Consider the following 24,375-nt stretch of genomic DNA (forward strand, 5'->3'; position numbering starts at 1 on the left):
TAAATAAGTGTCCACTTTGGACATTTACGCGGGATTTAATAAAGCTGAATTGTGTGTAAGAGATAATGATTGGGAATGTTTTTTTCGGGAAAGGAAAAAGTAGATAATTGTTTATTGATAAAGTATAAATAAAAGTGAACGTAGTGATTGAAAAGTGGGAAAAGTGTAGAATGTGTAAGAAAAAGTAATAATGATTTATAGAAAAGTGGGAAAAATGTGTGGAAAAGTGGGAAAAGTGTATAGAAAGATGGGAAAAGTGTGTAGAAAAGTGGGTAGAAAAGTGGGAAAGGTGTATGTCCAAAAATGAAAACTGGACACTTGAAACGCTATCTATGAGAAATGGATACTTATTTAGAAACGGACGGAGTAACCTGTACTTCTATAGAACACTTCGGAAATTTACCTGTCACTTGTTAGTTGTTACCCGCTTAAATTAGTCAAATTTAATCTCAACGATTTTTGTTGGAACTCAAAAACCTTAATTGAGCTTTATTTAATTTTTGGAGAAAGACAAAACCATGAACCCAATTGCGTTTGCAGGTGATCGCTTTTCTCCTCATTCAAAGGTATCAGCTGCCCTCTTTTTTCAAGGGTTTACCATTTGGCATTTGTGTGCTGATATTTTAATGGGTTTGGTTTCTATGATTTTCTTGCTTAATTTTATCTAAGTTGTGTAATATTCATACCAATTGATCCAAATAAAAGCGGGGTTCCTTTAGAATTCTATAAAAATCCAATATTTTTGTTCTTATTAAATTTGAATTGGGGTTTGTTAATAGATGAACATGAACATTGCTGGAAAGTGACGCTTACAGAATGTTAATTGGAATATTAGATCAAGAGTGGCGTTTTATGCTTATATAAAGTTTTGGGTATTTTAAAATTGGAAACAGAAATGCAAGTTGCTATTAACTATAGATTATATTACTGTATTTATGTTATTGTAGCATAATTATTCTCATGATTTACCCAGTTCTCACATAGTTTGTTGTAAAAAGAGAAAGAGAGGTTGAGGAGTGATGGCAGCGGTGGAAGAGATAGATATAGTGATTGTAGGTGGTGGAATTTGCGGCTTAGCTACTGCTCTTGCTCTCCACAGGTCCCCTCTACCTCTCCAGTTTTCGTTATTTTTTCTTCTCCTGGTTAGGGTGAGCTATGATAAAACACTCCCGGGGATCGGACTTCTAGGTCCCAATGAGGTCTTTTGATTTATGGTTATATGTCGCCATGTCGGGGTATTGTGAGATTTGTGTACTAGATAAGACATAGGATGTGTAGTTTTGAAATACAAACTTTTGGGATTGGACTCGGGATCAACTAGGAGTTCCTCGTTATTTACTTACGGAGTACTTTGTAGTTGAGCCTGTTGCAAGATGCAACTGGCTCATAGTGACTAATGGAGTAATGGATGATTCTTGGCAAGTCATAATTTTGTATGTTTGTATAGGATGTTGCCTTGTTGATTTATTTGGCTATTATATCTTTTGGGATTTGGATGACTTCTGTGATTTAGGGTCATTTAGTCATTTACTAGCTTATATTTTATTAACTAGTTCACTTGTGAAGAAAAGCAACAAAGGGTTTTCGTGCTTTATAGAACGGAGTTAAGATTGGTTGAAAGACTGAGTGGTATACCAATCAAAGTTTCCACCGGAACATGATGTTTGCTATGCGTGCAGGAAAGGTATTAAGAGTGTGGTGTTGGAGAGGTCTGATACGCTGCGAGTGACAGGAGCTGCTATTGGTGTTTTCCCGAATGGATGGCGTGCCCTACATCAGCTTGGTCTTGACTCCAGTCTTCGATCAACTGGTATTCCATTTCAAAGGTATTAAAGGATGGTATTACTGAAACGCAATTAAGCTGCATTTTAATAAACTTGGACATCCCTAATAATTCTTAAATTTTTTCTGTTAACACTGCAGGGCAGTTGATGTTTGGGTTGAGAAGGGTGTGGAACGAGAAACACTTCTTAGGTAATCTTTACAATTTTGTGTGATCGTATCTAATTGGAGGCACTGAGAGAGAAGGATACTAATTTTTTATGTTTCTATGAGTTTGACGACTACATTTGGTCTTATATAAAGTGAACCATGCACTCTAGGATATCTCTGTCCCATATCTACTCTGAATTTTAGTTTTTGGTGTTCTCTTTTGTGATTCTTGACAATTGACACGACAGTTTACCCTTGTTTACTCTTTTCCTTGCTTCCCTCTGTACTTGCATGACCATGATATTATCTACGAGAGGATTTGTAGACCCCATCTTTGTTCACTTAAATACCAGGGCAACGTAATTGAACAAATTTAAATTTCTCTGAATACGTCTTATGGCCCAGTAAAACGCATTGTTTAATTACGGTCACACCTAACCAATTAAATTAAATAGGTTAGGTTAATGCAAATTGGATTAAGTTAGTGTTGAGGAATCTCCAACGTCTTTTCTTTGAGTGAAGACCCAAACATCCCCTGACCTATTTGTTAGCTCTACGTATGTTATGTGTTGGGCTTGATCGTAGGCTCTCACTGTTATGTTACTGAGACACAGGATGCATAACATGATGATTTTAGTCATGGACCTCAACGGAACATTTAGGTGGTAATGAGAATATTGTAACATTTGCCAAAGAAAAGGTTGCGAAGATGTCACTAAATGGGACTGTAGTGATGTAGTCTCTGTATCATGGTAGAGTTCATGGATCTATAGCGTACTTTAGATGATTAGAAAACAAAAACAACCATGTATTTTGGCATTTTTTTCAGTGAAGGGGAGGCTCGTTGCTTAAGGAGAAATGACCTTGTTGAAGCCCTAGCCAATGCGCTGCCATTGGAGACAATACGTTTTGGCTGCCAAGTTTTGTCGGTGAATGTGGAAAGATGTAATTCAACAATGCTTCAACTCCATGACGGGAGTGTAATCAAGGCTAAGGTATTTCAATTGTTTCTATATACCTTCCCAACTCCCAAGTGTGCTAGAGGTTTTTTCATTGTACTAAACAGGGTTTAAACTGCAGTTGTGATCAACGTGGTGGTAATTGTCGCACATTGCAGATATGTGCTCTATTTTGATGTTACATTAAAGGTCATGGTCGATGCTTCATGATTTTCATATCAGTCATATATTGTATCTGCCTTTATCCGCCTGCATAGTTTTGGTAAAGGTTTTTTTGGTATAGGTTGTATTGACTTTCTATTGGCTAAGGATCCTTTATAATCAACATGTTTTAGTTCAGCAAGCTGAAAAACGAACACATATATAATTAGCCGATATTTAGAACCTTACTGTCTCATTTATTGCACGGTAGTGGATAATCGTTGCATTTTCGGATCAAAGTATTATTACTTTACTACAGTAGGAACAATCACTCTGCTAGGACCAACCCCCTAAAGAGGGTACTCTTTTAGAGGTACTAGGGTAATGTTGATCATCAAGTTCCATGCCTTATACTAGTGCATTTTCCTGGTTAACATATATGTTACTCAGCAGGTTCCAGTTGCTAGACTCTTATTTGCGCGGGTGTCACATTTTATTGGGTTCAAATTCAATTGTCACATGCATACATCTATATTTGACAATACAATAAAATAAAGGATACTCACTGTGAAATGAAGAGTTTAGTAACAGTTCTTAAGATATAAAAAGATAACGAGTTTCGTTTGAGATTGAGGAAAATATGGCGTTGGATAGGATAGAGTGGAGGGAGAGAATATACATTGATGAAAATATGGCGTTGGATAGGACAGAGTGGAGGGAGAGAATATACATTGATGACTTCATTTGACTTATACAACTTCAATGTTTCTGATTCTCTTTATTTTTATTTTTACTTTGATCTTATTTTTAAAATTCTTTCAATTTCACATGCTATTTTGAAATGTACTTATTTTACTTATTCATTTATTTTAAATATTTCTTCTATAATATATATATATATACATTTTTTCTCTTATCCTACTTTCATTAATTTCACTTTCTCTTCCTTGTTTTTTCTTTTTACTTCATGCTCCTTTCTGGTTTGATTGGTGACAATGACGACCTCCTACGACGATTCATGTTAGCCGACCCCAAATCATTTTGGGACTAAGGCTTTGTTTTTGTTGTTGTTGTTGTTGTTGTTGTTGTTGTTGTTGTAACGAGTTTCGTTTTCTTGATTTGGATCAATGATCTGGATTATTTTCTCCTTGCATTTTTCAGAATTGAATTTTTCTCCTTTCCCCCTCTCAACTCCTTATCTTTAGCATAATATGGAGTGATATTATTGTTAATTTGTTACCCTTTCTTTTTCATGATGAATTTGCACCCAGTTAACCACATCTTTACAAACTGGACTTCCAGGTGTTAATTGGCTGTGATGGAGCAAACTCAGTTATTGCAAATTACATTGGCTTAAAGCCCACTCGGCCTTTCACCTCATGTGCAGTCAGGGGCCTTACTCTTTATCCAGATGGCCATGGATTTGCTCCCGAGTTCTTGAGAGTAAGAAAAGACAAGTATTTAGTTGGAAGAATCCCAATTGATGAAAAGACTGTTTACTGGTTTGTCGTTCTACAATGGATTCAAAGAGGTAATATACCAACAATTTATTATGCATTAAGTATGACTTTCAGAATTGTACTCCTCCTTCGTCCCCTCCCACAAAGAAATCAAATTTTAATCGCTTTTGGACCATTTTGTTGAATATCCATAAATCTAGTCCCATCATTATATGAAAGGCCAGTGGTTGATTTTTCATGAAATATATGCACGTAAAAGATACTAATAACGTGTCCTATTTTTTGTCGGTTTGCTGGTGGAGAACTCTTGGTTTACAAAGAGGAATGTAATAGGAAGTACTTCGTATGTGCTTTAAGGGAAATTCTGATTTATAAGTTGCTTGGAGTGTTTCCATTTCCGAGGGTATTGCTTGATTTGGCATGAATAGTTATTGGAGTTATCAATATGGTTGAATTTGTAGTTGAGATAAAGAATTTTATTGACTTAAGTGGTATAGCTCAGATGTGGTGGATCTTTGAAGAAACCAATTCTTAATATTTTCTAGATTTTGCTTAGGTTGTATACATATTTCTATAAGAAGTATTGCATCTTCTTAGTGTGTTCAACCTGGTATCATAAATTTTACATTTTCTTTCCCCTTCGAAACCACATCATGAACTCCACATTTTGTTTCTTTGGAAGCCACATCATGCTAAAACCGTGCATCACTCTCTTATTTATCACACCCCATAATCTTTCTTTCTAGCAGATGCTGAGATGCCTAAAGACCCTGCTTCCATCAGACAGATGACCTTAGACATAACAGCTGGTTTCTCAAAGGATATTGTGGAAATGATAGAGAAGAGTGACTTAACCTCTTTGTCACTCACACGGTTGAGATATCGGGCCCCATGGAATTTAGTTTCTGGAAACTTCCGCAGAGAAACTGTAACAGTAGCTGGGGATGCATGGCATGTTATGGGTCCCTTCCTTGGGCAGGGTGGGTCTGCAGCTTTAGAAGATGCAATTGTTCTAGCTAGATGTTTATCAAAGAAGATAGGTGATGCTGATTCGAATGGGAGTAGAATGCATTTGTCAGCACAAAAGGCTATAGAAGCTCTTGATGAATATTTGAAAGAAAGGAGGAGGCGAGTAGTGCTCTTATCAACCTGTACTTACCTCAGAGGTTTATTGTTAGTGGAAGATTCCTCTTTTTTGGTGAGATTCCTATGCATCATTATCATAGCAGTTCTTTTTCGTGACCCATCGAATCACACAAGATATGATTGCGGTGAACTCTAGGGATATTTTTCTTGAAGAAATGTAATTTCAGGGTTTGCTGTAGTCTGAACTATCAAGTCTTTCAGTGTTGTTTCTGTAAATGATTTCTGTATTCTGTGTTGGATATGACTCTTCTGTTTAAAACGCTGTTTAATTTATGTATAAGTTTTCTTTATAGCGACTGTTGTGTACGCAGTTTCAGTCCTCCTGCTTCATGAGTTTTATGTCTCAAATTTTGTGACAATGTGAAACTGCATCTAATGAGTATCAGTTTAGAATTTCTGAAGATTTATTTGTACTGTATGTACAGAATTGAGCTGAACTCGTAAAACTTTTATTCCATGTATAAATATGTCTATAGACTATAGTATCTGAGGGTGTAACTATTCGTCGTCTGTTTTTACTTATACCACCCACCTTTTCTAAAGGAAAATTACCACCCTGTCCCTCCTGGAGTCCTAGTCCTACCTATGCACCCACCCTTTACCCCTTTCTCTCTAACTCTGATATGGGAGCTCTTCAAGCTCACCAACAATGGCCAATAGTTCAGAATTAGAGAAGAGAAGAAGACTTGAGAAAGAAGAAAGGAAGAGAGAAAGAGATATCAGGAGAGAGAAGGAGATTATTCTGTATTTGATTAATTATCCAAATACACTGTAATTGTTTGTTATATAGCTGACTCAGTAGTTAGGACAGCAACAAACTCACAAACAGAATCTCCTAAAATTAAGGGAGTTGTTCTAACAACTTTTCCCGCCAAAAGTAAACAAATGCAAAAATAACAAACATGGCTTCCCAAATGGTAAGTCCACATACAGCTTAACTATATTAGCCCATATCATAACTTCCCCCCAAAAAAGAGACTTGTCCTCAAGTCTGAACAATAAAATGAGGAAAACGAGCTTCAAAATCAACTGCTACTTCCCATGTAGCTTCATAATCCTCAAACCCAATCCAACTGACCAAGTACTGCACCTGTGGAGCATTCTGAAACTTAACCACCCTCTTTTGAAGTATAGAAGCTGGTTGAACTAAGTCAGTTTCAGAGGCAGTTCCTTGAAACCATGGAGGTATATGAGCAGCAATTGGCAAAGTGCCATGGAAGGACTTCAATTGAGAAACATGAAAGGTGTCATGTATTTTAGTATCACTGGGAAGCTTTAGCTTATAAGCAACTGACCCAATCTTAGCTAGAACCTGAAAAGGGCCATAGAACTGAAGAGCTAGCTTTTGATTGGACCTCTTGTGCAAAGATTGCTGTCTATAGGCCTGCAACTTTAACCAAACCCAGTCACCAACTGCAAACTCCCTTTCAGATCTGTGTCTATCAGCTTGCACTTTCATTCTTTCTTGAGCAGTGGTCAAGTGATACTTAAGAGTCTGAATCATTGTTTCCCTTCTCAACAAACTTCTATCAATTTCTGCATTATTGGACTCATTAGGTAAATAAGGGAGGTGGATTGGGGGTGGTTGGTTGTACACTACTTCATAAGGAGTGAGTTGGGTGGCAGTGTGAAAATGTGTGTTGTACCACCATTCAGCAAGGGGTAGCCACATATGCCAACTGTTGGGGTGTTCACCTGTCATGCATCGAAGGTAAGCTTCCAAACACCTATTAACCACTTCTGTCTGGCCATCTGTTTGAGGGTGATAAGCAGATGAAAGTAAGAAATCAGTGCCCTGCAGGGAGAACAAGCCTTGCCAGAAATTACTAAGGAAAACTGAATCCCTATCACTCACAATGGACCTTGGCCACCCATGGTGTTTAAACACATTATCCAGGTAACATTGAGCCACTTGGACAGCAGTATAGGGATGAGACAAAGCCATGAAATGTGCATATTTGCTCAATCTATCAACCACTACAAATATGACATCCTTGCCACCTGATTTGGGTAGACCAGATATGAAATCCATAGACACATCTACCCAAACTTCTTCTGGGATTGGAAGAGGTTGTAACAAACCTGGATAGGCTGAAGTATCATGTTTAGCAGCTTGACAAGTCACACAATTCCTCACAAAGGTTCTGACTTCTTTAGACAACCCATTCCAAGTGAACAAAGCTTTAATTCTCTTCAATGTCAATTCTCTACCACTGTGGCCACCTTCAGGTGATGCATGTTGCCAAGTGATGATTTTGTGTCTCAGTTCCTGATCTGGTCCCACTACCATCCTATTGTTCTTCCTAAGAATGCCATGCTGTAATTGATAACCCACTACCAGCTGTTGTTGCTCCAAAGAATCCACAATTGATTTCAGTGTAGCATCCAACTGATAACTAGCAGTGATTAGTGTAGCTAAGTTAGAGTCAACTACTGACATGGCCATACATAACACTTCTGAACCTTGCACCCTAGATAGAGCATCAGCTGCCAGATTCTGTTTTCCACTCTTGTACTGGATTTCATAATCAAATCCCATAAGTTTGGATAACCAAAATTGCTGAAATGGGGTTGATATTTTCTGTTGCAAAAGCCATTTCAAGCTCTTTTGATCTGTCTTAATAAGGAAATGATTTCCCATGAGATACTGCTCCACTTTTGTACAGCAAACACAATGGCTAAAAGTTCTTTTTCATAAACTGAAAGTTTCTGCCACTTGGGGCCCAAAGCTCTACTGATAAATGCCAAAGGGTGTCCCTCTTGCATCAATACTGCTCCAATACCTGTTTTGGATGCATCTGTTTCAACAATAAATTGCTTGTCAAAATTAGGAACTGCTAACACTGGTGCTGTCACTAATGCTAGCTTAAGTGTCTCAAAAGCATTCTGAGCTTGATCATTCCACAGGAAACTATTCTTTTTGAGTTGTTCAGTGAGAGGCTTGCTGATGACAGCATATCCTTTAACAAACTTCCTGTAATAGCCAGCTAAACCAAGAAATCCCCTAAGTTCCTTAACTGTAGAAGGTACTGGCCAACTGTTTACTGCAGCAATCTTCTGTGGATCTGTGTGAACTCCATTTTCAGAGATAAAATGGCCCAAATACTCCACTTTCTTAGTGGCAAAAATGCACTTACTCAACTTAGCATACATCTGATTAGCCTTCATGATATCAAAAACCATAGTGAGGTGCATCCAATGGTCCTCTAATGATTTGCTGTATACCAGTATATCATCAAAAAACACCAAAACACATTTCCTAAGTAAAGGTTTAAAGACTTGGTTCATCCAATTCTGAAAGGAAGCAGGAGCATTGGTCAACCCAAATGGCATGACCAAGAATTCATAGTGCCCTGTGTGTGTTTTAAAAGCTGTTTTGTAGACATCATCCTCTTTGACCCTCATCTGATGATATCCTGCCCTCAAATCAAGCTTGTTGAACACTGTTGCCCCTGACAGTTCATCAATTAGTTCATCAATTATAGGAATTGGGAACTTGTTCTTGATTGTTTTGCTGTTTAGCTCCCTGTAATCTACACACAATCTCCAGGTACCATCTTTTTTCCCCACCAACACCACTGGTGATGCAAATGGACTAGAACTAGGTTGGATAATCCCCCTATCCAGCATTTCCTGAACAAGCTGTTCAATGACATCCCTTTGTTTTAAAGGGTACCTGTAAGGTCTAATGTTCACAGGGGTTGTACCAGGAGTCAATGGTATAGAGTGATCAAACACTCCCCTTACAGGTGGCAAGTCATTGGGTTCTTCAAACACCATACTGTAAGTTAACTTGAGTTCATTCAATTCCTCATACTCCTGTTTTTCCTGTTGAATTTCTGTGACCAAACATGTCTGATCTACCACCTGCATTAAGCATAACTGTGCAGCTGTAGAGAAGAGTTTGGCAGAAGGCTCACCCTCAACCACTTTCAATTTCTTAGTGGGTAATCCCTTAAGCATAATTTGCTTACCATCTAAACAGAATTCCATTCTCAGCTTGTTGAAATCCCAACTGATAGGACCAAGTAAGCTCAGCCATTGTATTCCAAGAACCATATCACAGCTCCCAAGAGGAATCAACAACACATCTGTTACAAAAGTCACCCCCTGCATTGTCCAAGTAAACCCATGGCAACTGTGTTGGCAAGCAAGGTGATTCCCATCAGCCACTGTAATGACTTGAGCTGGAATTTTGTCTAATTTACATCCCAGCTTTTTGGCAAATTCTAGATCCACAAAATTGTGTGTACTCCCAGAATCTACCAAGATTTGTAGTGATTTCCCTTTCACCAATCCCCTTACTCTCATAGTACTGAACCCTTGACTACCTGCCAAAGCACTCACAGAGATTTGGGGTTCACTCATTTCCTTTTCAATCAACTCCTGATCTTCTGAATCACTAAGCTCCTCAATCTGATCACCTGGAATTTCAACAGTGAACAGCTGGGGTTCCCTAAATTGGCATTTGTAGTTCCTATCATAGGGTGAGTCACAGTAGTAACACAAACCCTTTGCAATTTTTTCTTGCCTTACATCAGCAGGTATATATCTGAAATTTCTTGTTCTTTGTTGAGGGTATTTTGTGAGGGTTAGGCTTGTGTTTGGCTTGGTTACAGGGGTTGGTAACAGTGGTGGTTTATGGTTTGGTAGTAGTGGAACAGCTTGTAATGGTTTTGGGTTGTATATTGGTGTTTTCTGAGTTTTGTGGGTGAATGCTTCAAGGTTTTCTTCCTGTAATCTAGCTAGATCAATGGCTTCAGCAATCGTATTGGGTTTGAAAGCTTTAACAAAAGGCTTCACAGCAGGTTTTAATCCCCCAATAAAACTCTCTAGCATATATGAATCAGGAAGTATATGATTATTCATCAACATGATAGATCTCAGATTCTCAAACTCATCAATATACTCCTCTATTGTACTGAGTTGCTGCAGTTTATTGAAGGTTTCAACCACATTTAAGGCAGAATTGTCCCTAAATCTAGCATACAAATCAGCAACAAAATCATTCCATTCTACCATCATGTGTTTCCTAACAGACAGATAGTTCATTACCCATCCCCCAGCTTTTTCAACCATATTCAGTGAAGCTAAGTCCACCCTTTGATCCTCCGCAATTTTGCACAAATCAAAATATTTGCAGCACTTTTTAACCCAAATTCTAGGATTACTACCATCAAATTTAGGAAATGATAGCTTAGGGTTCATACCTAATGTTCTGCTGTGAGGATTTCTATCATTGTGACTGCCTGTAGAGTGAGAATCAGATGAATCCTTGAATGACTGCATCACCTTCAAAAGTTCATCAAATTTCTGATCCATCTTTCTGTTTTGATCTTCAAGCTTTTCATTCTGCTCTTCGATCCTTTTCTCCAGGTTTTTCAGTTGTTCTTCCATGGCTCTCCTTCGAGTTGCAGCAGGAGCCAGAATGTAATATTGAAGAAGGTGGAATTGAAGCAAAACGACAGAGATAGCAGCAGTTGGCTCTGATACCAATGATATGGGAGCTCTTCAAGCTCACCAACAATGGCCAATAGTTCAGAATTAGAGAAGAGAAGAAGACTTGAGAAAGAAGAAAGGAAGAGAGAAAGAGATATCAGGAGAGAGAAGGAGATTATTCTGTATTTGATTAATTATCCAAATACACTGTAATTGTTTGTTATATAGCTGACTCAGTAGTTAGGACAGCAACAAACTCACAAACAGAATCTCCTAAAATTAAGGGAGTTGTTCTAACAACTTTTCCCGCCAAAAGTAAACAAATGCAAAAATAACAAACATGGCTTCCCAAATGGTAAGTCCACATACAGCTTAACTATATTAGCCCATATCAAACTCCACCCCCTCACCCCACTTATCTGTACCCAAAACTCAAATACAGTCGCAAGCCAACATGACATGTGATCTTGAATCAGTTATATGCAGATCATCAAAGAACCACAAACAACGGATAAGCACTAGAAAATACAGTAGGCCTTCCTTTTTCTCTCTGCCATGATTCTTTTCTTTCTTTTTTTTTTTTCTATCGGAGCTATAGATGATAAAATTTGGGCCGGACCGGGCTTTAAAATACAATCCCATACCCAAACCCACAAATTTGGTGTGGGCTTTTCGGGCCGTGTAAGGGCTTTGGTCTAAAAATGCTTATTTGAGGCTGCCCAAACCCGTACTTTCAGATTGGGTCAGTGGATTGGATATAGTTGATTAGGTCTAATCGGAGCCTTTTTGCCCAATTACTCAGTGGACCCGGCCCGTTACATTTCCCAACTTATTTCATTTTTCACATAGTTAAAGGACAAAGACTGAGCGACCCAACATTATCCCAATCACAATTGTTAGCATGTCAGCATCAAAACTTCTTCTGTTTACTCTAGCTTTTTACTCTAGCTTTACTAAAACAACCGAAAATCCTAGAGCAACTCAACCTCTTTACTCCCATTTTATCCAAGAAGATAAAATAGAGAGAGAAAGAAAGAGAGGGAGGTTGAAGGTTGATGGCGGTGGCAGAAGAGATAGATATAGTGATTGTTGGTGGAGGAATTTGCGGTTTAGCTACTGCTCTTGCTCTTCACAGGTCCTCTGATCTCTACTTGTCCTGTTTTAAGAAAAGCAACAACGAATTATGATGTCTGGCTCTGTGTATGCAGGAAAGGTATTAAGAGTTTGGTGTTGGAGAGGTGTGATACCCTTCGAGCTACAGGGAGTGCTATTGGTATTTTCACTAATGGCTGGTTTGCCCTCCACCAGCTTGGTCTTGACTCCAGTCTTCGACCAACTGCTATTCCACTTCAAGGGTGATGACTCAGATTCTCTATTACCTATCATTTCTGACATTCAACTTCTTTCTTTTACTTTCACTGTGTCTAACATTCCTCAATGTTCTACAGGGGAGTTGAAGTTTGGGCCGATACTGGTGTGGAACGGAAATTTTCTATGGGGTAATCTTTTTATTTTGTGTGATCGTATATAATTATAGGCAGCTGTACTTGGTTTTATCAACTCTAGGATATCTATGTCGAGTTATTTTTGGTGCTCTTTGTTATACATTGATGTAGATGGGATTCGATTTCTAGGTCTTGGGTACCGCCCCTCGAGACTTTACCAACTAAGCTAGTTGACATCCACTACTATTTGTTATACATGACCTAACAGTTGCATCCTCGAGATCTTCATCTGTGGGTGGACTTGTAGAATCCATCTTAGTTGACTTACATATCAGAGCAATAGGTTTGGACAACTTTGTTTTCTTCTTAATATAGCGCATATCTTGTCATCAGATAGAAGATATTGTATCGTGTACAAAGGGTAAACCATGACTAACTAGCATAGCTAAATAGCTAGGTTAGGTTGATGTAAATTCATGTAATCCATATAATCAAATGGCTCATGTCAGTGCCTATAGCAATCTATCTTATCTTGTATGCCATGGTTCGGAATTGACAGTAGACTTTAGAATGGAAGGTCCTCTTTAAGTGGTTGTAAATGCAGTTTTGTTTACTCAATGTTATGTTGATGAATCACTTGATGCATAACTCGATAATTTATCATGGGGCTCAAAGGAAAATGGACTTCCTAATGAAAATGTTTGATTGGGAATGTGTCTAAATGAGAACCTAATATTTGGTAGCTTTACAGTGAAGTGGAGGGTCGTTGCATTAGAAGAAGTGATCTCTTAGAAGCGCTAGCAAATGCACTACCATCGGAGACAATACGTTTCGGCTGCCAAGTTGTATCTTTGAATGTGGAGAGATCAACTTCATATGCAATTCTTGAACTCCATGACGGGAGCTTGATCAAGGCAAAGGTATTTCAGTTGTTACTCCTACATATCCTTCTATAATATATCCAAGTGGTTCACCATTTTTGACTTACTGGAATAAATCAAAATGATTCACTTAACCTGAATAGTTAGTGTTTAGAATTGCGTTTCAAGCTGCATTGCAGTAACTATCAGATTAGATGTCACTCATTGTAAAAGTGTATTTTACTCTTATGTCGCATTAAAGGTCGTGGTTGATGCTCCATGATTCTGATTTTGGTCTGTATTTGACTTATGTAGGTTGTATTGGGTTATCAGGTCTGTGCTGGCTCAATAGTTCTATGCTTCTATACAATCCAATTAGTACTCAATTATTAGCTTAGCAACCTGACTTACCGCTATTTCTCCAGATGATATTCAGAACCATTTCTCATTTACCGTGCTGTAATACATAGTCATTGCATTTCGAATTAATGGTCTAATGAGAACCTCTTTGTGGTCACTGAGGAAATGTTCTGTAGATAACACCTTCCTTACCACTCACAAGAGGGAATGGTTTTTTCAGAGGTATCGGGATAGTGTTAATGTTGTAATCAAGCCTCCATGGCTCATTCAGGAGGGTTTATATGGTTAAAATCTATGCTAATCAGTTGTCCAGCTTTTAGGCTCCACCATTTTGTACAAGGTTTTACTCCACGCGCACCATGCCTGTATTGGTATTCAAGTATGCCAATTAATCATATACATACAAAATCCACTTGCAGGTGTTAATTGGCTGTGATGGAACGAACTCAGTCATTGCAAATTATATTGGCTTAAAGCCTACTCGACTTTTCTCTACATGTTCAATCAGAGGCTTGACGGTATATCCAAACGGTCATGGATTTGCTGCTGAGTTCTTGAGAATAAGAAAAGATAAGAATTCATTTGGAATAATTCCAATTGATGAAAAGACAGTCTACTGGTTTGTCGCTCTACAATGGATACAAAAAGGTAAAACAACAGCAAGTTTTTCGTACTTCAAGTATCCCTTTCAGACTTTAACCTCCCCTGTCCAAATATTTTTATTTTTCATAACTTTCTTCTTTACCTTTGACTGTGACAGTGTTCTATTAACTTAATTGATATAAGACCTTAACCTGTCTATTTTTGAGCAGATGTCGAGATGCCAAAGGACCCTGCGTCCATTAGACTGACAACCTTAGACGCAGCAGCTGGTTTATCGAGAGATATTGTGGAGATGATAGAGAAGAGTGACTTAACCTCTTTGTCACTCACACGTTTGAGATATCGGGCCCCATGGAATTTAGTTTCTGGAAACTTCCGCAGAGAAACTGTAACAGTAGCTGGGGATGCATGGCATGTTATGGGTCCTTTCCTCGGGCAGGGTGGGTCTGCAGCTTTAGAAGATGCAGTTGTTCTTGCTAGATGTTTATCAAAGAAGGTAAGCATTGCTGATATTAACGGAAGTATAATGCATTTATCAGCACAGAAGGCTATGGAAGCTCTGGATGAATATTTGAAGGAAAGGAGGCAGCGAGTAGTACTCTTATCAACCCAAACTTACCTCACAGGTTTATTGTTAGTTGAAGATCCCTCTTTTCTGTTGAGATTCTTCTGCATCATCATGCTGTTTGTTTTTTTCCGGGACCAACTAAATCACACAAGATATAATTGCGGTGAACTCTAAAGTCATTTTGGTGTTGACGCTGTAAAAGCTAGGATTCTATATTTCGTGTTTAACATACCACTTTTCAGTCTTTTTCCTGCCCTATGGATTTTATGTTTCAGTTTTTCCACCTTTTGACAGTTTTACTGGTGTCTAATGAGAATATCAGTTTAACATACTAGATGAGCATCAAAATCCTCTAATGCTTGTTCAAGATTCTGGTAATTGTATCACAGTTAAAAGGAAGGCCTATGCAACTCTTACAGATTATGCCGTTGTGTTCAGAATGGTTATAATAGTGTGGTGTCATTTTGATGGATTGTCACCTTCCTAATGCAACCACCCTCCTTTATCTTACAAACTTTTCTATGAGACCACCTTGGTATCATATAAGTTAAGCAATAGAACCAATTAGTTAAGCACTTGAACTATTTAGTTAAGAACTGAAACCAATTAGTTAAGCAAAGTAAGTAATTAGTTAAGCAATTGAATCAATTAATTAAGTAATGTAACCAATTAGTTAAGAAATTGAACCAATTAGTTAAGCAACCAAAGTGGTCTTTCCGGTAAGGCGGTCTTACACAAAAGTTGCCGCCTTTATCTAGGTTTGGGACATCATTAACAGGCGGGTATCAAACATGCACGCAATGACATTTGGTGGCTCTTGTTAAAATGTTAATCTAGAAAAATCTAAATCTAGAATGTACTAAACTGTGTAGAAAAATCTAGCTAAAATAATGTCTAGAATTTATTTAAGAAAAATCTAGATAAATGACAAGTGTAGAAAAATCTAGAAATTAGGATCCATTAACTATAAATATGTTGTATGTGCATAAATTGAGAGGTGAGTCAATCAGGAGAGAGCTCCCACAAAATATGGGTGAGGGCTAGAAACAAGGGTTCTACCAAAGAGATAGGTGAGAGACATGAGCTCTCGCAAATATTGTTATACAATTATTATTATTAATGTAATCAATGAATAATTAATATGCAATTTTGTTATATTATTTAGCCCCATCAAAACTTCCGCGTGCGTCCTCAAATTTCTATCAGCTCTTGCTGAAACAGGAGAAATGTGGTACCTGTATGAAATTATCCTGAGGAGTAGGATTGATGCAGATTGCCGCTTGGGTATTACTCCGTATCAAATTCTGTCTTAACAACAATGTAAGTCCAAAGATTTTTCTGTCGGCTCACTTGGTTGGCCTCATCGAGAAGCTCAGTGTCAAGCTGTGGGCGCTTGATTGTGAATCTATGCTAGAACTTGTACTATTTGTAAAATAGTATTATATCCACGCGATGCGTGCGAGGGTATAATAAAAAAAATGTGTTATTACAAATCAAGTTTTTATTTACCAAAGGTGTACAATAAATATTACTGGAGTAAAAGTTAACTCAAAATGCTTAAAAGGATCTTTATATATTAACCCTCTAAAATATTTATCTATTAATTTCTTTTTTTTGTAATATAAAAGTTACAAAAAACTGCACAAAAGTTATCTTGGTGTATAATAAATTTATTGTACACCTTGTGCGCGCAAGACCTTATGTACGAATAATCGCCACAAACAATAGTCAAGAATTTTTTTCACAAAGTTCATCTAACGAAAAATTAGAAGTCATATGGCTTGCTACTAATCTTGAAAAGTGAATACTACATTTTTGGCACTTCGTATTTACTCCTAATTGAAAAATGAATACGTGTATTGTTTGCATTTTTTTTACCGAATAATTGTTAATCATATCTTGCTTTGAGTTGTTTTCCAATCAGATTGCTTCCCTTTCCTAAGTAACATAGGTTGCAAATTTGCATTAAAATTTCCCTAAATCTTGACATTAAATATATTAATTTATTTACTTAATATAATTGATTAATTAAATTGTGAATAAGGTACACTAGACTATTTTATAGGGGACACCAAAAGATCATTTATCATAATGACTTAAAGGAGTTTCCTTATCAAATAGAGATAAGCGCGCATATGGGAATTTGGCCATATTTTCTTCATGTGTCGGTACTTCAGCTGAGCTTAGAACATGTTATCACTAATTCTTAAATGGTTCTGGTTTACACTAAATTTATTGTGGACCATTTCTAAAAAAAAAGTCAACAAATTGATCATAATTTATTGTGACGTGTTTATTATAAATACCATGAAAAAATATAAAACTAGTGTAATTAGTACATGTTGTGCATGAATAATGTGATTTTAAGTCATAATTCTCTTTTAAAAACATAGGGTTAAAAAAGGATTACTATACCTAATTCAATTTACTAGAGTCACTATGCATCTATAATGGGTGCTCTTAAATCCACAATAATATTATTGTGGACCAGGTCCACGCAAGAATATTATTGTTTGATTTGGGCTAAAATAAAAGGTCATAATCAAGATGTTACAGAAGTTCTTAAATCTGTTTGTGCGGCAGAAACGCTGCATCAGCCACTTAGCCTAACATCGGAGACGACACAAGAACACCTAATGATCGAAGCAAATAATGATCGGATCAGAAGAAAATAATAATTCATCATTATTTTGATTACTTCACGCAACGTACCGTTGTTAATTAAGGAAGAGATCAATATGAAAACAAATTAAAGGACAACTAAGTTAAGTAAAAATGAATGTAATATAAGTACATGAAAAAAACCATAACAATTTCAATTCAAATAATACACACATTATATATCCTAATCAATAATACATGTAACAAATTAACAATAATGTAGTATATATGCAAGCAAATTAAACTTTAATTTGTGCATGCATGCATATGCGGCATAGGGATTAATTTTTATACATTTCATATGAAATCTAATTAATCAAATCAAAAAAATGAATGCAAAAATCACTTGGCATATCCCCAGAAATCCATTTCCCCGCGTAAAGAAAGCTGCTGATGTTGTTGTTGTTGTTGTTGTTGTTGCTGATTCATTTCGAGTACCGTAGAGGTCAAGTCATTATTAGCAGTAGTATCAGGATGGTCATCCTGCTGATGTCCTATAACGCGGTCAAGCATCGCCCACTCGTTGATCCCGGCCTGATGATGATGATGATGATGAGGATCAGACGGCTCACACACGGTTACCTCTAAAGCAGTGGGAACACCACCACCGCCACCACCACCACCACCGCCATCGCAATCGGTGGGTGCTTGATAGAGATGATGTGTAGGATACTGGTCAGGAGGAGGATGTAGGGGTCCAATCTGGTGTGAGTGAGGGTAGCTGTGGAGCCCTAGATCAGGCTTATTCATGTATAGATCAAAGGTGGAGGTTGTTTGAGGATCATTGCGTAGTAAGAGATGATGTGGGTATTGGGAATGGGAATTATTGTTGGTGTGATCTCTAGGAATGAAGAGACGTGATTGGTTGCCGTTGCTTGATCCGCTAGGGTTGCATAGTAGCTGATCAGAGGTTGCGCTTGTTGTTGTACCTCCTCCTCCTATTTGATCACCTCCAATCTTGAACAAGTTTTTCTTCTTGAACACTCTACATATAACCCATCCATCTTCCTACATGCATGTACATACAAACTTAAATTCCATCAAAAATAATAAGGCAAACATTTCAAAAACTACTTTATAATATTTTTTTTAAGTTGTAAGATACTACCCCTTTGGCTAGATTATGAAAGTAGAATAAAAAATTCGGGGTTGACTTAACTATGTGCATCTTATGGGAATTAGGTAATTAAAGGATTTGTTCTCTTCACCTAGTCTAGTCTGATTATTTTAGTTTGTGATATATTCTGATCTAGTATGGTCTGAATGTTTTCTGTAACCGTTTTTTGTTTTTTCTGTTCTGATCTGGTTTGATATAATAATATAAGCAATACTTCCTCCGTCCCGGAATACACGCACCGGTTTGACTTTTTGCACTATTCACATAATTCACTTTGACCCTATTTTATTTCTAGTATATGAAAACAAAAAATAGCATATAATATATTGTTGGTTTCATCTTAACATATATTTTCAAAATATTAATATTTCATAAATTTTTATAATATGTAGTTAAACATATTGGTGGTCAAAGTTATGCATTGGCAAGGGTGTCGACTCGAACCGGTGCGAGTATTCTGGGACAGAGGGAGTATATAAGAATAAGGTGAAGATAACAGATCCTAAATGGCACTGCACGTTAGATGCATATCGTAAAGTCAACCCCATAATTAAGTGAATATATGTTATTAATTCTGCAAAGGGTAGTAGTTATTCCGTCTCATTTTTGTTGCTCCATTTGACCAGTTTTTGGCCAAATGGGGACAAGTAAAACGAGACATATGGAATATATTACTAACATAAGTTTTTAAATACAAGATGTTTTAAATAAGGCAATTAATTTCTCTCAAAAACTCGAATTAAGTTTCCAAAACATAATAGCAGATGGAACAACTAGCTTTGTCGAACATGCCCTTATATAATTAATTAAGCAGTAAAGGGAGTACTTACACCATTAGCTTGAGGGTCATGAGTATCTTCCAAGCGATACTCATGCATAATCCAATCAGTTTTCTGACCATGAGGAGCTCTACCACGATAGAAAACAAGTGTTTTGCGCATACCAATCTTCTTGAAGGTATTTCGGATGCATTTATCTCTCCCAGTGGCTTTCCAAAACCCAGCATTGGTTGCTCGGTTAGTTCTTGATCCTGTTGGGTATTTCCTATCCTTGTGGCTGAAGAAATACCATTCATTCTGTGGAGTTGATCCTATCCTACACCTCTCTGTCAATAATGTACCATTTATTAATTACTCGATCTACATATATCTATATTTACATATATATGCTACTCATAAATTACGGAGTAGTAGTAACGTTTTACTGCATCTCGCATGTATATTAAATATTAGTCTTATGGTGCAAAGATATATAAAAAAAAACATAATTACGTCATGTACAAAACATTCTTTGCAAAATTTATCTAAACAAAAACTAGACATCAAAATCAAAATAATTGTGGAAAACCGTTTCTTTGATTGAATTTTGTTTTAATTTTTTTAATTAAAATATTATTTATTTTTTAAAGTATCAAAATCAAAATGTGGGATAATAACTACTTGAAAGGAAAAATTAATTAAGTGATTAATAAAGGCTGAGATTAAGTATTAATTTGATTGTGATTTTTTTTTTTTTTTTTTGACTTTTTGCCGGATGTAATTAAGTTTGATTGACTGATTTCCTCTATATCATCTTATTTTATTTACAATTAATGTTAGTATATTTTGTGCAGTAAGATTCGGGAAATGATAAATCCAAGGAAAATTTTCACTTCTTCCAAGAAAATCAACTTTAAAAAATTGTGGATTTCCTTGAAAGAAATAAAATTTTCCTTGGATTTATAACTTTCCTAAGATTCTGTTTGGAAAATAAACTTCCAGTCGCCTTAAATGATTAGGCGTCAATAATATAAGTTACTTTGTATGATTAGAAGCGTACGTTTGATAATGATCTGAAAACAATATAAGGTAGATTGAAAGACTGAAATATAGACGTTAATCAAAAAAATGTTTGTAAATAAGCCACAGAAACTTGCTTTTCCTTTAAAAAATAAATAAATAAATAAATAAGGATAATACGGTGTAAACTCCAAATACATTGCTAAAATCCAAACCCAGAAAAACTAATGCCATAACAGATATTGCAAATTTTTTCATATGCTAAAAACTCAGGAATATCCATACTACATCAAAGATCAAAACAAAAGGAGAACATACAATACGATGCGTTAGGTTGATTTTCTACATTATTTATATACTAATTTTGACCATCAATATATTTAACTACACCATTAATAAAAACAAAAGGTCTTGCAAGCATAAGGTATACAATAAATTTATTGTACACCAAGATTACTTTTATCTAGTTTTTTGTAACATTTATCCAGTTTTTTTTTGTAACTTTTAAATTATAAAAAAATTGATACATACACATTTAAAGGGTTAAATGATTAATTTTATACATTATTTTGAAGAAATAATATTTATTAAAATGAAAATATTTATCATTAAAAATTATATAATGTTAACTTTTAAGCATACAGAGTTAACTTTACTCCGCGTACAATATTTATTGTACACCACTTGTAAATAAGAATTTGTAATAAAAATTTGATATTTTGAAAATATATTTGAGATGAACTCAATATCAATTAACAAAAATAAAATTTATCTTTACATATTAATAATAAATGTGGCAAAAGTTAGTAAATAGTGTGAAAACTCAATGCCTGCATCTATTTGGGAGGCACTACTTTACATCTTCAAATATTTGTACAGTTTATTGGGAAAAAAAAAACTAGGTTTAGTCTTTAGTACTTCCTCTATTCGTTTTTAAATGACACAATTATTTAGGCACGTTTGCCAATACACGATTTCAAACATTAATATCTTCAATTATGGATAAGAAAAAATTATAAAAAGTTGATATTTAAAAAATATTTATTGAGACGAATCTAATAAGATACCACACAATTATGTTTTTTTTTCTTAAGTATAAATCACAAAATAAAGTCAAAGGATCTTGTGTGAATAGTGTGGAAAATCCAATTGTGTCATGTAAATAAGTATGTTGGTTGACCTATTTTATCTTTATATATTAGTAACAAATGTAGTCAAAGTTAGTAAATAGATAGTGTGAAAAATTAATATGATTCATCTATTAAAACAAAAGGTCTTGTGCGCACAAGGTGTACAATAAACTTAGTGTACACCAAGATAACCTTTATGCAGTTTTTTGTAACTTTAACCTATTTTTTTGTAACTTTTATATTATCAAAATAAAAATTTGATAGATTAAACATTTTAAAGGGTTAAATGATTACTTTATACATTATTATTGATTTTGATGATTTTTTTTTTTTATTCAAATGAAAATTTTTATCATTAAAAATAGATAACTTTTAAATATATAAATGTAACTTTTAAACATTTTGAGTCACCTTTTACTCTGATGTACACTATTTATTGTACACCCTTTGTAAATAAGAATTTGTGATTAAGAAATAAAAATAGTATATATATATAAGCATGTGTATTCTTATTCCGTGATCTTAATCAAGATTATGTATTGCGTACATCTAGGGCAAGGTTGGCTCCCATATTAGGGAAAACTTGTTTAGTAAAATCTTATCTAGCTACTTAAATTAGAATTTTGAATTGGGATCTTCGTGCATTTCAATTTGTACTCGTTAACTATTGCGCGCAAACTTTTTAATTAAAGTTCTTTTTGTTGATTTTTAACTTTTAATTGTTTTATTAGATGTGGATTTGAAAAGAAAAAGAAAAGAAAAAAAACTTTTTGGAAGGATTATATTTGACCTAAAACGGTAAGACTGTAAATGACATTTAACTCCAACGATGAAGGTAAATTGATCATGCATTTTTTTTTACATATATATATATATATATATATATATATATATATATATATATATATATATATAAAAAAAAACTTTTATGGTTAAACTGAAATAAAAGAATATATGTTTATTCGTTACTCCCTCAGATTCAGAATGACTGAATGAGTGAATTGCATGAGTGTTATTTAAGGATCATGCACAAAGATTAAGAAACGAATTTAATGTTAAGTAGATTAAATAATGAAGTAATCAAAATACCACCCCGTATATACAATATGTTGGATTTTTTTTAACGTTTATTTCATAAAAAGAAGGGTATTAGAGTTGGAAAAATAATCTTATACCAAGTACAAACATTAATTAAGCCGATTTTAGCATGAATCACCAAATTAAATTAATTATAATTTAGAAATTGCATAAAATGTTTATTTACACCTTGAAGAGTTGTATACTTCATACTTCGTATATCACCCTAAATCTAAATAAACAACATACCCTAGTTTTGTTTGGAAGAAATTTGGTTGTTATTATATAAAAAATGTATCATCATCAAATAAATATAATTGAAATGTTCAAATTTTATGAATGTATATATACTTCGATCCATTACTCTATATATTTTTTACGCTTTTATCAATAACTTTTAAGCTAGAGAACTTTTATCAAAACTTGACATTCAAAACATTGGTGTATATATGTACATAAGTGAGAGTGAAAATGTGTAAATGAATTTTTGGAGTGAGAGAGTATTAGGGTAAATTAAAAGAGTATTAAATAAACATAAATTTATGTAGGAACTTATACTTATCCTCCCAATTTACACTAATATACTGTATATAACAATTCATTTTTAGTCCAATTACACATAGTATTAACTATCCTTTAAAACCCCTCAAAAAAATCCATTTTAAAATCTAACCAAAATTTGTAACTAATTTTTAATATTAGGGATCTTGAATCCTATATACGTGCATGACTCTAAAAGAACACTTGATGGAATATGAAATTATTCACCTATTTGGAAAATAAATAAAGTCGATCTAGATAAAATTGATATGAGACAGAATGAAATTATCATGCATGCAATCTTAAATAACAAAAACCAATTGAGGTTGGCATGAGTGGTTAAGGGCCTCTCGCTCCTTAACCTAGGTCTCGAGTTCGAGCCTTGGGAATGGAAAAAATCTCAACTAGGAGGGATGCTGCCCATCGAGGTACTCATGCAAACTCCCGCGGGAGATTAGTCCACTCGCCGAAGGCGGTGAGAACTCCTCGTAGTAGAGCCAAAAAAAAAAAAAAAAAATCAATAAAATGAGTTAACGTACCTTGAAGTTCCCAAGGCTCCATCTTGTTCAAATCAACCTCTCGAATAACTTCCATATCAAACTTCTGAAAGCTGATTTTCTTCTTAAGGTAATAGTGCAACAACTCTTCATCAGTTGGATGAAACCTAAAACCAGGCGGCACGCCGCCGTTGCTCGCCGGAGATCCCATATATTCCTACTATCTTTTTCGATCTTTCTTTGTTCGTTTCTGTGGATCACCTGAAGCAATAATCCAATCACACGCAAAATAATCACCTCCTACTATACGCATAAACATGCACCCAATGATTTGGATATGTATATTTTGGTGCTTGAAAATGCAGCTACATAATATATATAAGGCAATTAAGGGTTTTATATATATATAAAGTTACTAATTAATTAAGATGGAATTTATTAAAGACAGATAAGAGAATAGAAGAGAAGAAAAAGAGTTGGATGTCAACGGGATAGCGTGAAGAAGAGAAAGTTTACGAGGCGGTCACGGCGGCGTCGTATAGGGGAATTGAGTTAGCTACCTATTACACACAGAAAAGTCTAGCTATAGCTTCTTCATTGTAAATTTTATAGTACGTAGTATTATTTTCAATTTGTTTTATTAATTATTATGTTAAAAATTA

At 35.3% G+C, this 24,375-nt stretch overlaps 4 protein-coding genes across 4 annotated transcripts; 2 read left to right on the plus strand and 2 right to left on the minus strand.

The window, feature by feature from the left end:
- The first annotated feature begins 431 nt into the window (after positions 1 to 431).
- On the plus strand, positions 432 to 5,934 carry LOC110792000 (monooxygenase 1). The gene is made up of 7 exons (XM_021996790.2): positions 432 to 566; positions 974 to 1,099; positions 1,680 to 1,826; positions 1,924 to 1,974; positions 2,762 to 2,927; positions 4,335 to 4,563; positions 5,242 to 5,934. The coding sequence occupies exons 2-7, from the start codon at positions 1,020 to 1,022 to the stop codon at positions 5,772 to 5,774; spliced, it is 1,206 nt and encodes a 401-aa protein (XP_021852482.1). The 5' UTR covers positions 432 to 566; positions 974 to 1,019; the 3' UTR covers positions 5,775 to 5,934.
- A 2,302-nt stretch (positions 5,935 to 8,236) lies between these two features.
- LOC130467662 (uncharacterized) lies at positions 8,237 to 11,035 on the minus strand. The gene has a single exon (XM_056836241.1). It carries the CDS (start codon positions 11,033 to 11,035, stop codon positions 8,237 to 8,239), a length of 2,799 nt encoding a protein of 932 aa, XP_056692219.1.
- Positions 11,036 to 11,962: 927 nt separating this feature from the next.
- On the plus strand, positions 11,963 to 15,244 carry LOC110791999 (monooxygenase 1). Its single transcript, XM_021996789.2, has 6 exons — positions 11,963 to 12,212; positions 12,286 to 12,432; positions 12,526 to 12,576; positions 13,274 to 13,442; positions 14,162 to 14,390; positions 14,555 to 15,244. Exons 1-6 carry the CDS (start codon positions 12,133 to 12,135, stop codon positions 15,085 to 15,087), a joined length of 1,209 nt encoding a protein of 402 aa, XP_021852481.2. The 5' UTR covers positions 11,963 to 12,132; the 3' UTR covers positions 15,088 to 15,244.
- Positions 15,245 to 17,692: 2,448 nt separating this feature from the next.
- On the minus strand, positions 17,693 to 24,062 carry LOC110791988 (protein BEARSKIN2-like). The gene is made up of 3 exons (XM_021996769.2): positions 23,756 to 24,062; positions 19,522 to 19,796; positions 17,693 to 18,582 (listed from the first exon to the last, which is right to left on the minus strand). The coding sequence occupies exons 1-3, from the start codon at positions 23,922 to 23,924 to the stop codon at positions 17,917 to 17,919; spliced, it is 1,110 nt and encodes a 369-aa protein (XP_021852461.1). The 5' UTR covers positions 23,925 to 24,062; the 3' UTR covers positions 17,693 to 17,916.
- Between the last annotated feature and the right edge of the window lie 313 nt (positions 24,063 to 24,375).

This window comes from Spinacia oleracea, chromosome 2 (genome assembly GCF_020520425.1).
Source record: "Spinacia oleracea cultivar Varoflay chromosome 2, BTI_SOV_V1, whole genome shotgun sequence".
NCBI lineage: Eukaryota > Viridiplantae > Streptophyta > Magnoliopsida > Caryophyllales > Amaranthaceae > Spinacia > Spinacia oleracea.